The sequence below is a fragment of the Callorhinus ursinus genome, unplaced genomic scaffold, assembly GCF_003265705.2.
Source record: "Callorhinus ursinus isolate GAN/ISIS: 27379988/994484 unplaced genomic scaffold, GSC_fseal_2.0 scaffold1, whole genome shotgun sequence".
Taxonomy (NCBI): Eukaryota; Metazoa; Chordata; class Mammalia; order Carnivora; family Otariidae; genus Callorhinus; species Callorhinus ursinus.
Window position 1 is genome coordinate 40,148,275 of NW_027397063.1, and position 12,316 is coordinate 40,160,590.

Genomic DNA, 12,316 nt, shown 5'->3' on the forward strand with positions numbered 1-12,316 from the left:
CTTCAGCTCAGGTCAGGATCCTAGAGTCCTGGGATCGGGTCCCGCTTCTCCCTCTGCCTGTCTCTCTCTCTGTCTCTCATGAATAAATAAAATCTTTAAAAAAAAAAAAAACCTGCAGTAATTCTAGGTATTCAAGCAGCAGATGGATAATCTTTTGTCCAAAAAGCTATAGAAGGAATGTATGCACAAACCTTTAACTGAAGATCCCTAAATTGTCATGCCCTGGGGCTGAACCCAAGGTATCTTGTACATATACCACTAATTTCTTTGAAGTGTTCTTTTTTTTAAAAAAAGATTTTATTTATTAATTTGACAGAGAAAGACACAGTGAGAGAGGGAACACAAGCAGGGGGAGTGGGAGAGGGAGAAGCAGGCTTCCCAAGGAGCAGGGAGCTCGATGTGGGGCTGAGCTGAAGGCAGAGGCTTAATGACTGAGCCACCCAGGCGCCCCTGAAGTGTTCTATCTTGAAATGTTTAGTCAGCATTTCTGTGCCTTAATACATTTGGTTAGTTTCAAGAGAAAAATTTCATTTTATGTTACTATTTAGTAAAACTGAGGCTTTAGGTAGTCTCGTCTTCTTTAGCCTTTAACAGTTTGGTACCCACTTACCTCTGAATAATCCAAATCAAAAAACATAGTGTCTAGGATTGGACAAAGTCCATAAATCCAAAAATCTAGTTTTCAAAATTACTTGGGAGCATCTTTTCTTACACTACCTCCAGGCCCCACCTCAAACCTTTTAAATCAGAATCTCCTAGAAGTGGAGCCTAATAATCTGTATGTTTAAAATTTTTCCCAGGAAGACATATCAAGTATTTTGTTAAGTACAAAACTGAACTACTAAACAATAATTTCCAGGGCTGTACACTTAGGAGATAAAATCATAAATGCAAAGCAGTGATTTCTATAAAAGTCCAGAGTGGTTAGTTTTGGAGAGAGGGATAAGCGTTTGAAGGGACGTAAGGAATGCCTGGCATGGCCCGTGGTGGTTAGAGGATGTTTCTCTTTATAATTGTTCACTAAACTTTTTTTTTAACTTTCCTAGAAAATTCTGTTGCTTACTCAAATTTGAGAAACCCGGGATTTGGTGTGACATCTGATTTTTTTTTTCTTCCTCCCACTAAAATCCTGTTTTCTCTATGTCTTTTCCTCAGGTAGATTAAATTCAGCTATTTTAGTTTTTGCTGGGGAAAGATAGGTAGGGAGAAGGAATACTAAGAGGAAGGGATTTACTTTGCTTTTTTTGAAACTTCTACATAATGTCATTTCATTAGCTTTATCATTTTCTACTATTTTCTATAATTTACTAAATGGAGTTGTATACAAGCATAATTTTAGTAAAAAACTTCATAATTGCATTCTGTGTTGAGAAAACAGTAATGTTGCTTTTGTACCAAATAGTCATTCTTTTCTTAAAATATGTTTTAAAGGATTCTTTGTTTTATTTTCCAGAAAAGCAAATAAATAAAATAATGTTCGTTGTAAAAAAAAAAGTATTTAGATACTTTTAGCATCCTTCATTCTGTGCTTTTTAATGGCATAGGATATACAAAAGGAACTCTTAAGTATACCAAAGGACTATAATTACTATAATAAGGTATTATTGTGTAATCAGGAGTTAGGCCCTGACTTCTCAGATTTAAATTTATATTTTCTTTTCTCTCTCTTTTTTTTTTTGGTGTTGAAACCCAGGAACAAAGTAAAATTATGTTTTCATAAAATCTTACTATTCACCTGTGAAGAATGTAAAATATTGTTAAGTATAGTTACTTTATGATCCTAAAAAGGAAAGGAGTTCCTTAAAATCAAGCTAATTAAAATTATTTGCATCCGTGATTCTGTTGCCCCACCTACTCTCTTGTCAAGTTCATAGAAAGTAGAACGGTGCTGGGGCAAAGGGGAAATGAGGAGTTATCCCTTAATCGTTACCAAGTTAGAGTTTTGCAAGATGAAAAATGTTCTGTGGATGGGTAACAGTAATGGTTGCACAACAGTGTGAATGTACTTAATGCCACTGAACTATACAACTAAAAATGGTTAAAATGGGGGGCACCTGGGTGGCTCAGATGGTTGGGCGTCTGCCTTCGGCTCGGGTCATGATCCCAGGGTCCTGGAATCGAGTCCCGCATCGGGCTCCCTGCTAGGTGGGAGCCTGCTTCTCCCTCTGCTTCTATCTCTCTCTCTCTCTCTCTCTCTCTGACTCTCATGAATAAATAAATAAAACATTTTAAAAAAATAAAAATAAAAATGGTTAAAATGGTAAATTTTAGTATATTATACCGCAATTTTTTAAATAAATAAAAACAATAGCCATCCCTAGAACAAAAAATAACAGCTGTGTCAACCACCTATTCTGTTTCTAGAAGGACCTAATTTAAAATTCTCACTAATGATTATATACTATTCTCTATTATTCCATTTAATGTAAAATGACAAGGCTATGTGATGTTAGACACTAAGTGTCTAACAAATGCCTTCACTAAATTTTTGGTGGATGAATGAAATAAACAGTTAAATATTATGCATTTATAAGATCACTGGTAAAAATGAATCTTCTCTCGGGTTCCGAGAGCTGCCTGAATCACTTTGAGAATGTCATTTTACCTTTGAAAGCCTCACTTCTCTATAAAATAAACATATTAACTAAGAATATCAATAACGTGCTTTGCAGCTCTAACAATCTTATTCCTAAAACTAAGCTATCTTATTCCAATCCATTCTTTCAAAAACTAAAAAGTTTGATTTCTCTCCTTTATTTTAATGGACCATCTTGATTTGTAAAAGAGAAAACATAGATGCATAGGATATTCTCTAAAAATGATTATTAAATTGACATTTATTAACTTTAAAATTATACGAGAAGCCTCTATAATTTTTAAAAAGCTTTGTATGCATCTTTCTCCTGTATATACAGCTAGAGGAATTTTGTCCTTTACTTCGTTATGCCCTTAGCAAAATCATAAAATCCTAACAATATTTAAGTGCCTAGAATTCAGGCATTATTCCAAGAACTAGAGATAGAGTAGTGAACAAAACAAAGCCTTTGCCCCTGCTCTTGTGGAACTTCTATTCTAATGCAAGAAGCGAGGAGGACACACAATAAGTATATGTCAGCTGGTAGGTAGTGAGTGCTTAAGAGAGAGAGGCAGCAGAGAGAAGAAAAGAAAGAACGAAAGAAAAAAGAGAGGGAGGGAAAGAAAGAGAGAAAGAAAAAAAGAAGAATCATAGGGGAATGAGGAAGAATTGGAGAGGATTGCCCTTTCAGATAGAATGCTCAGATCTCTGATCAGATAACAAGTGGGCAGAAACTTGAAGGAAATAAAGCCCTACAGATATCTAGGGGAAGAGTGGTCCAAGCCATAGGCATAGCAAGGGGGAATGCTCTTAAACAGGAGCTTGCTTCATAGGTTGCAGGCAAAAAGGCCAGGTGTGCCTGCAGTGAAGTAAGCAAGAGCATGGTGGGAAATGCACCTGAGAAAGAGCTAAGAGCCTGATCATGCAGCTAAATGAGTAAGCAAGTAAGAAAATGGAAGGAAATGACATCGAAGAGCTAAGGGCCATATGGGACCTTGTAGGTGACGATAAGGACCTAGGCTTTTTTTTTTAAGATTTTATTTACTTAGGGCGCCTGGGTGGCTCAGTTGGTTAAGCGACTGCCTTCGGCTCGGGTCATGATCCTGGAGTCCCGGGATCGAGTCCCACATCGGGCTCCCTGCTCAGCGGGGAGTCTGCTTCTCCCTCTGACCCTCTTCCCTCTCGTGCTCTCTATCTCTCATTCTCTCTCTCAAATAAATAAATAAAATCTTTAAAAAAAAAAAAAAGATTTTATTTACTTATTTGTCAGGAAGAGAGAGAGAGCACAAGCATGGGGAGCTGCAGGCAGAGGGAGAAGCAGGCTCCCCACTGAGCAAGGATGCAGGGCTCAATCCCAGGACCCTGGGATCATGACCTGAGCTGAAGGCAGATGCTTAACTGACTGAGCCACCCAGGCGTCCCAGGACCTAGGCTTTTATTCTGAGAGTGGAAACCATTGAGAATTTTGAACAGGGGTGTGAGATCCAATTTAGAGGTTTTGAAAAGATCATTCTAGCTGCTATGTGGAAAACAGACTGCAGGGTGCTAAGAGTTTATGCCAAGAGATTGCACAGGAGACTTGATAATGAAGGTGAGAGTTGTTGGTGACTTGGACTAGGGTGGTAGAGGTGGAGGGATGATAAGTGATTCAATGACATATATTTCAAATAACAGAACCTAAAGATTTACTGATTGATTGGGTTGAGTGTAAAAGAGAAGGAAAGTTTGCAACATGAGTAACTGAAAGAATAAAGTTGCCATTTACTAAGGTAGTAAAGAGGAGAGAGAGAGTAGATTGAAGGAGGGGTTTTGCACATGTTAAGCTTGAGATGGCTATTTGACATCTAAGTAAATATGTCGAATAGACAGCTGGATATGAATCCAGGGGAGAGTTACAGGTTGGAGTATATTAACCAAGCAAAATGTGCTAAAATAAATTCTAAAGAATTGTCTCGCTTTCCATTCTAAGAGATACTGTTTGCTTTGCTCCTGGTCACTCCATCTCCACCTGTCCTTTTTATATCTGTGTGCCATTTGGTTATTCTAGTTTGCAAACTCTCATTCATTACCTCTGAGAATTGCCTCTTAAACAACTAAGTACACACTTAACAGAAGTGGAAAAGAATAATTAAATGTACTATATGCTATTAGAAAATACCGATTTTGTTTATTTTACTGTGATTAAAAGAAAAGTTAAATCACTAGCTAACAAGATTCTTTGTTCAGTTCACTGAGTTTTAAATATACTGGATCTTTCTCTTTATTTCAGTACAGAAAAAGGCAGTTTTCAGCCCAGCACCTGAATAAACGGGGTATTTTTTTTAAAGTTTAAGTAATCTACCCCCAACATGGGGCTTGAACTCACGACCCTGAGATCAAGAGTTGCATGCTCTTACGACTGAACCAGCCAGGCACCCCTAAATACTATATTAGATCTAAGAGACTACTGCTTTTCTGTGCAAACCATGCCAAATTATAAAATAGACCTTCCTTTTTAGAGAGCAATCTGACAATCAATATCTGGTAAAGTGGAAGATGCTGATATAATCTAGAAATTCCACTTTCAAGTATATTGCCTAGGGAAATTCTTTTTTTTTTTTTAAGATTTTATTTATTTATTTGAGAGAGAGAGAATGAGAGATAGAGAGCACGAGAGGGAGGAGGGTCAGAGGGAGAAGCAGACTCCCTGCTGAGCAGGGCGGCCGATGTGGGACTCGATCCCAGGACTCCAGGATCATGACCTGAGCCGAAGGCAGTTGCTTAACCAACTGAGCCACCCAGGCGCCCTGCCTAGGGAAATTCTTGATATGTGTACAAAAATATAGCTATAAAAATGTTCATCACAGCTTTGTTTATAATAGTGGAAAATTAGAGTAACCTAAATGTTCTTCAACAAGAAAATAGTTAAACTATGGCATATTTAAAGGCATATTCAAACAATGGAACATCATAAACAGACAAAATGAACGACCTAGGACTACATTTATTAATATGGATAAATATCACAATGTTAAAATGAAAAAGGAAGACTGGACAGATATATGTATATATATACATATATATATATGGTTTTTTATTTCACATCTCAAAAAGGAATATCATCCTCTCTAATTTCACAGAACCTTTCATGTGTGAGACACTGTGTAAGATGGTTTTTACCTATATCAGTTAATTTTTCACAACAGCCTTGTGAAACAAATAATGTTATACCTATTTTACATTTATCTTTTCAAAATATATTAATGTAATATGTGCCAAGGGCATTCTAAGTATCGAAGATATAGTAGTTAAATGAAATTTCATGGGGTGCCTGGGTGGCTCAGTCAGTTAAGCGTTTGCCTTCAGCTCAGGTCATTTTCCCAGCGTCCTGGGATGGAGCCCCACTCCCCCTGCTTGTGCTCTCTCACTCTCTCTTCTGTCAAATAAATAAAATCTTTAAAAACAAAAAACAAAATTTCTGTTCTGCCGGAGCTTTTTCCAGTGAGGGAAGACATATAATTTAAAAATATGCAAGCAAGAGGTGCCTGGGTGGCTCAGTCAGATTAGTGTCCATTTCTTGATTTCGGCTCAGGTCATGATCTCAGGGTCATGAGGATCAGGCTTAGTGCTGGGCCTGGAGCCTGCTTAAGAGTCTCCCCGCCCCCAGAATAAATAAAATAAAATGGTTTTAAAAAGTTTTTAAATAACAATATGCAAGCAATTATGTATTAAGTGGTGATATCGTCTACAAAGAAAAATAAAGCAGGGTAGCATAATAAGGATCATTATTTTAGATAGCATAAATAAACTAAAACTCAGAAGTTGAAGAAACTCGTAGAAGGTAAGCAACCTGCTGAAAGTCACTTAATCTCAAAATTTGGAGCTAGGATTTAAACCTAAATCAATCTAATCCTAGAGGCTTCTCCTTTTAAAGGATGGTTAGATCTATCATTTACACTTTGGAAAAAGACATTAATTATGTAATAGCACCTGAGGTCAGCCGCACTAGAAGAAAAAAGAGTTTTTAGTGGAACAGGGAAAAGTTTAGATAGGTTGAGTACTTTGGACAACCAAACACCCTCATAAAGTGCCAGTTACATATAGGAATCAGAGAATAAGATTCAGAAAGTGAGAAAAAAAGTTAAGAAAATAAAGCAAGCAAGCACCATCTTAATTTTGCCTTAAGCCTTGATACCATCTTGAGTGGCACTAAAAATCATTTTCAGTGCTACTTATTGGAAGTTGGTTAAGGATTCCCAGTGTCAGTATTAAGAAATTAAGCAGAGAATGTATTCATGTATTTATTAAGATGAATTTTAGTTTTAGTACCCAATCACTTATTTAATAATAATTAATAATCTTCAGGGCAAGCCACTTAACCTTTCAAGGTCTTTTCTTTTCCCTTTAGGCTCTGTCCACAATAACTGTCTAAATTAACTTTTTAGTCAGCAGCATTTTTTCTTCTCAGACATCTGAATAACCATATGCTCTATTATAAGACAAATTGATCATAACCTGTAGTGTTTCACATTTCACCCCCATTGGCATCCCCTGCCATTTATTGAACAGTAAAATTTATTAAATGCTTACTATAGAAATAAACTAAGACCTACCAGATAAGAAAAGCAAAACCTACTTATTCTGCGCTCACTGTAGCAATGGAGTCAGCCACCATCACTTGCATTTTGGCAAAGACGCAAAGGCAGGCAGAAAAATGGGAAAGCTTTATAGTGGAAAATAGGAAAGGCTGTTGGGATGTCCTGATGCTGTTGACCTGGGGAAGCTGCAGGTGGGCTAACTAGAAGCAGACTATCTAGTGTGATTGGTTAAGGATGCATATTTGGCTCTCTCTGGTGGGTCCTAAGTTGGAAGTGGGGATAAAAATTAGGAGAGCTCTCAGTTATTAGTTAAGTCCTGGCTGTTTGGTGCCTGTTGTAACAGAGGTTATTGTTTAGCTTCCTGGATTGTCACTAGAGGTAGTGGTCTGACTTCCTACAACTCTGACTTATAGCAGGCTGGCTTTCTGGGCTGTTTATTGGGGTTGGCTTCTTGGGCAAGATACTATGGGTTCTGTCATTATATATGGTCTGGCCATTGTCCCTTACTTCACTGTGCCTTACTACTTTGCATCATTCACAATTATTTTGAGTTAAAGTCTTTAGCAGGAAAGGGTAATGTCTTAGTGAAGTGCTTAATTTTAGCATGATTTCCCACAAGAATAATTTAACAAGCTGAAAATTTTATTTTTTCTACCATTGACATACTATTGCTTTTTACTTTCAGTGGTTACCAGTGACTCAGGAGTTGAGCTTCCAGAAATTTATTGAACAATCTGACTTACTAGAAGAACTTAAATATGACTTCAATGAAAAAGCTGAATTGAGACACACTGAGACACAAAGGCCTTTTGTCTTTAACTATTATAAAAATGTCCTTGAGAGGAATAGCAAACGCTACCAGGCCCTTGGCCATTTGCTTGCACAATACATTTATGAGCTTTTGGAGAAAGTATGCAAATTACAAAAAGTGTATATCCCACCAGAGGCTGATAAGGAACCAAGAAGCTTCTTTTTCATGAGTGAGACAGCATTAACAAGTCATCATTCTGTTCTTCTTGTCCTTCTTCAAGACCATGGGGTCTTTAGAGCTGGTCAGTGGAGTCAGCAAGCAATAATACATCATGGTCTCCAACATGGAAGTCAGATACCGTGTATTCAAATGGCATTGCAGGCACATTATGATGTAATTGTGCTAAACCCCAATGACAATTTTGTGGACCTAAAGATGGAAAAAGAGTGGAAAGACCTTTTAACACAAAATATTGGGTCCTCTTCCCTAAAAATGGTTCAGGCAGAGAATTTTTTATCTCTCCAGCAACCTCTCCAGTGCATCCCTAAAAGATACAGCAACACCCCTGAAGAACACATGGCTTACATTTGGGATTACTTCATTTCAAAGACTGAAGGCAAAGACGTTGCTTTCATTGTACATGGTTATGGGGGTTTGGTATTTATGGACTTACTTGTTCGTAGAAAGTGGGAAGTAATGAACAAAGTATATGCTGTTGCACTTATTGACTCTGAACATCATGCAGGACACCAGTTGGGAAGTGATGTACAGTTATTAGCCTGGATAAAGCACCACTGCCGTGAATGGGTGACAAGTCCTAAGCCTTTGGATAAACCTGCAGCTACTGTTTTAAAAAAGGAGTTTCCTATGGTTTCTGCTGGTACAGAAAAACACAACTTAGCCCCTTCCTCTAGCCTTCAGTCAATTTTTAAATACTTTAAAAGAGCTTTGAAAGCCAAAACAACTATTAATTTCTCTCGAGTGCCAATAGTAACGAGAAGCTCCACAAAAAGAAAGCAAAGTGCTTAAGCTGCTTTTTTGTCATCTAAGATTTTTTTTTTGTCTCACTGAAATGTTGCTAATGTAGATGCTAGAAGAAAAAGAATACTTCACAGTACTATATTATGAAAAGAATATACACAGTGTTATATTCTGGCTTGAGGTTTGATTGGTTACTTTCTTTGAAGAGTGAATATGTTCTCTTTTGTAGCCCTATTGATGAACAGTCAATACCATCATTAATATTTTACAGTATTATTCAAGTTAGAGGATCTTTTGAAAAGCTCTCTTATGATTTAATAGAATGTAGTTGATACAGATTAAATCCTAAGTCTTTGGTTTCTATGTGGTTAATGCCATATTAAAACTATAAGTGAACATAAAAATTATCATAAACTCTATTTTTATATGTTTGTGTTCTTTTGCTTAAATTTATTAGTCTTCTGTTCAAATGTATTGAAGGTATTACCCACACCTTCAGCTAATATTTGAGTGTCTACTATGTACCAGTCAATTGTAGCTGTTGAGGATACCAGCAAACAAGGCCAACATTGCCTTTATCCTTGTGGAGTTCACAATGAACAACAAATAGCTAGTGTGAAGAGTGTTCAGAAATATAAGGTGCCATGGAACATCTAGTATGAGAGCTAACAGCCTTGGGGGCCAGGGAATGCCTCCCGGAGAAAATTATGCTTAGTTTAAAGGATAAGAGCAATTAGGTGGGAAAACAAATTCATAGGCAAAGGAATAGCATATGCAAAAGTCTTGACATGGGAGAAAGAAGTCCAGTTCAGCTGAAGCTAAAAAATTATGGGTGAGTAATGTCAAAGAAAAAATTATTCATGACATTTGTTAAAAGATACAAGGAAGACTTATTTAGGAAGGATTACTGCAATGGGGTTTTGCAGTAAGGGAAAGAGATCAGGCTGAACTTCTGACTCAACAAGGACAGTTGAAGGTGGGGAATGTTATAGCCAAAGTGTAGGATGAGGGTCAGTGAATGGAAAATTAACCAAGAGGAAACATCAGGCATAAGAGAGATTCTTAATAGGCTGACTCAATATAATTCTTACTGAAGGCAGGCCAGGATGAGGAGGACTGGAGGATGAGGAATTTTATCGGATCCTGAAGATGATCAGATGCCAAAATGGGAGATTTTCACTAACTGACAGCAGAATTCTTGCTAAGACTGGATTAAGTGACAACAACAACAACAAAAACTGGACTAAGCGGACCAAGGATGGAGTCCAACGTTGGAGCCTAGTTGAGAAGAGGGCTCATAGGAGGGAGCTGGGCTCAGATTTGGTCAAGGAGAGAGGTTTTGTCAGTAGTTGGAAAGTTAAGTTAGAGAAATAATCAGAGGCAGTTTGCTCAAGGCTGCAATGTCCATGGTTATGATTTTCGACTTTATTCTCATGACAATGAGAAACGTTGGATGGTTTTAGACTGGAGAATATTCTCAGCTTTACATATTATAAAGAATATCCTGATTGCAGTTTGGGGAATAGATTAGAGGAAGGACAAGCTTGGAGGCTGAGAGACCAAATTAATTTTGGTAGTAGTCTGAGAAATACTTAATACTAATACTTAACTACTAATACTAATAGAGTTAACACTAATATTTAATTATGTAATACTTATGCCATATGCTAACACTTTTGTTTCTGTGAAAAAATTTTGTGATTGGAGGTCAGGAATAAAGAGAAGGAAATAATAAGGATTACTCCCAGATTTTTGACTTGAGCAACTATATGTATAGAAATGCCATTTGCTGAAATAGGGACTACTGGTGAAAAATTTATTTTGGCTGTTCCAGAAGTTCTAAAAAGAGAAAAAGGAGGAGGTAACAAATTATCTTTAGCTCTGCCCATAGATGAGTAAAAGAGGAATCCATAGTAGACATTGCATTTGAAAAATTAACTCTGGGGGCTCCTGGGTGGCTCAGTTGGTTAAGCAACTGCCTTCAGCTCAGGTCATGATCCCAGGGTCCTGGCATCGAGCCCCATGTCAGGCTCCCTGCTCTGTGGGGGAGCCTGCTTCTCCCTCTCCCTCTGCCTACCGCTCCCCCGGCTTGTGCTCTCTCTCTCTGTCAAATAATTAAAATCGTTTAAAAAAAAGAAAAAGAAAACGAAAAAGAAAAATTAACTCTGCCACAGAATGCCTGGGTGGTTCAGCCACTTGTTTCCAGCTCTTGATTTCAGCTAAGGTCCTGATCTTGGGGTCATGGAATTAAGCCCTGCATGGGGCTCTGCACACTGGGTGTGGAGCCTGCTTGAGGTTCTCTCTCTCTCCCTCTCCCTCTGCCCCTCCCTCCCACCCCACCCCCACTTGTGTGTGCATGAATGCACAAGTGCATACTCTCTCTCTCTCAAAAAAAAAAAGAAAAATTAACTCTGCTATATCTAATGGGAAATACAGATTTTTCTGATATAGCTATTTCTAGTGTCTTCCTGGTGTTCCTATTCACAGTGTTTTTTTAACCCAGCATATAATATAATTCCTGTTATGTACTGAATATTTGTGTCCTCTGAAATTTATATGTTGAAATCCTAATCCTCAGTGTGATAGGAGGTGGGGCCTTTGAAAGGTACTTTGATCATGAGGGTGGATCCTCATGAATGGGATTAGTGTTCCTATGAAGGATACCTCAGAGAACTCCCTTCTACCACGTGAGGACCCAGCAAGAAGACATTCATCTGTGAATCAGGAAGCAGTCCTTTACCAGACACTGATTCTGCCAGTGCCTTGCTCTTGGACTACCCAGCCTCTAGAAATGTAAGAAATAAACATTTGTTTAAGCCTCCCAGTTTGTGACACTCTGTTATAGCAGACCAGACAGACTAGGACAAATCTTTATCATTAAAGACATATTTCCAATTTCTCTTCTTTCTGTACCGTGTCTTAAGTGGCATAATGAAAAAAAAAAAAAAACCACTGAACAGTAAATTGGGATATGCAGGTTTTAAATGAAACTCAGCCTTGGATAAACCAGTTATTCTCTCCCAGCTTTTACTTTGCAATTTGTAAATGAAGTGAGCTTTGAAGTCCCTTTCGATATAGTCTATCTAGAATGTATTTAATGCACTTAATGTGAAAAGCACCAAAAGAAGTTTTTAAGAAGTTGCCATAAAAGCTCTTCTGTCGGGGCGCCTGGATGGCTCAGTCATTAATCATCTGCCTTCGGCTCAGGTCATGATTCCAGAGTTCTGGATTGAGCCCCACATCGGGGTCCCTGCTCGGCTGGAAGCCTGCCTCTCCCTCTCCCACTCCCCCTGCTTGTGTCCTGCTTTCGCTGTCTCTCTCTCAGTCAAATAAATAAATAAAATATTAAAAAAAAAAGCTCTTCTGTCTTGCACTTAACTAACTTGAAGTTGATATTTCTCATAACTCCCAATTTACTATTTAATCTGGTAG

General features: G+C 37.9%; 1 protein-coding gene across 1 annotated transcript; it reads left to right on the forward strand.

Annotated features, from left to right (window-relative positions):
* Window positions 1-3,527: 3,527 nt before the first annotated feature.
* On the forward strand, window positions 3,528-8,932 carry LOC112819070 (putative protein ARB2BP). Its single transcript, XM_025866136.1, has 2 exons — window positions 3,528-3,572; window positions 7,838-8,932. Exons 1-2 carry the CDS (start codon window positions 3,528-3,530, stop codon window positions 8,930-8,932), a joined length of 1,140 nt encoding a protein of 379 aa, XP_025721921.1.
* Window positions 8,933-12,316: the final 3,384 nt, after the last annotated feature.

What these genes read in the sequence shown, in the direction of transcription:
- LOC112819070 (XM_025866136.1), top strand. Translation starts at nt 3,528, where the DNA reads ATGGAAGGAAATGACATCGAAGAGCTAAGGGCCATATGGGACCTT. An exon ending in TAAGGGCCATATGGGACCTT is followed by an intron (nt 3,573 to 7,837) that starts GTAGGTGACGAT and finishes TTTTACTTTCAG; the next exon opens with TGGTTACCAGTGACTCAGGA.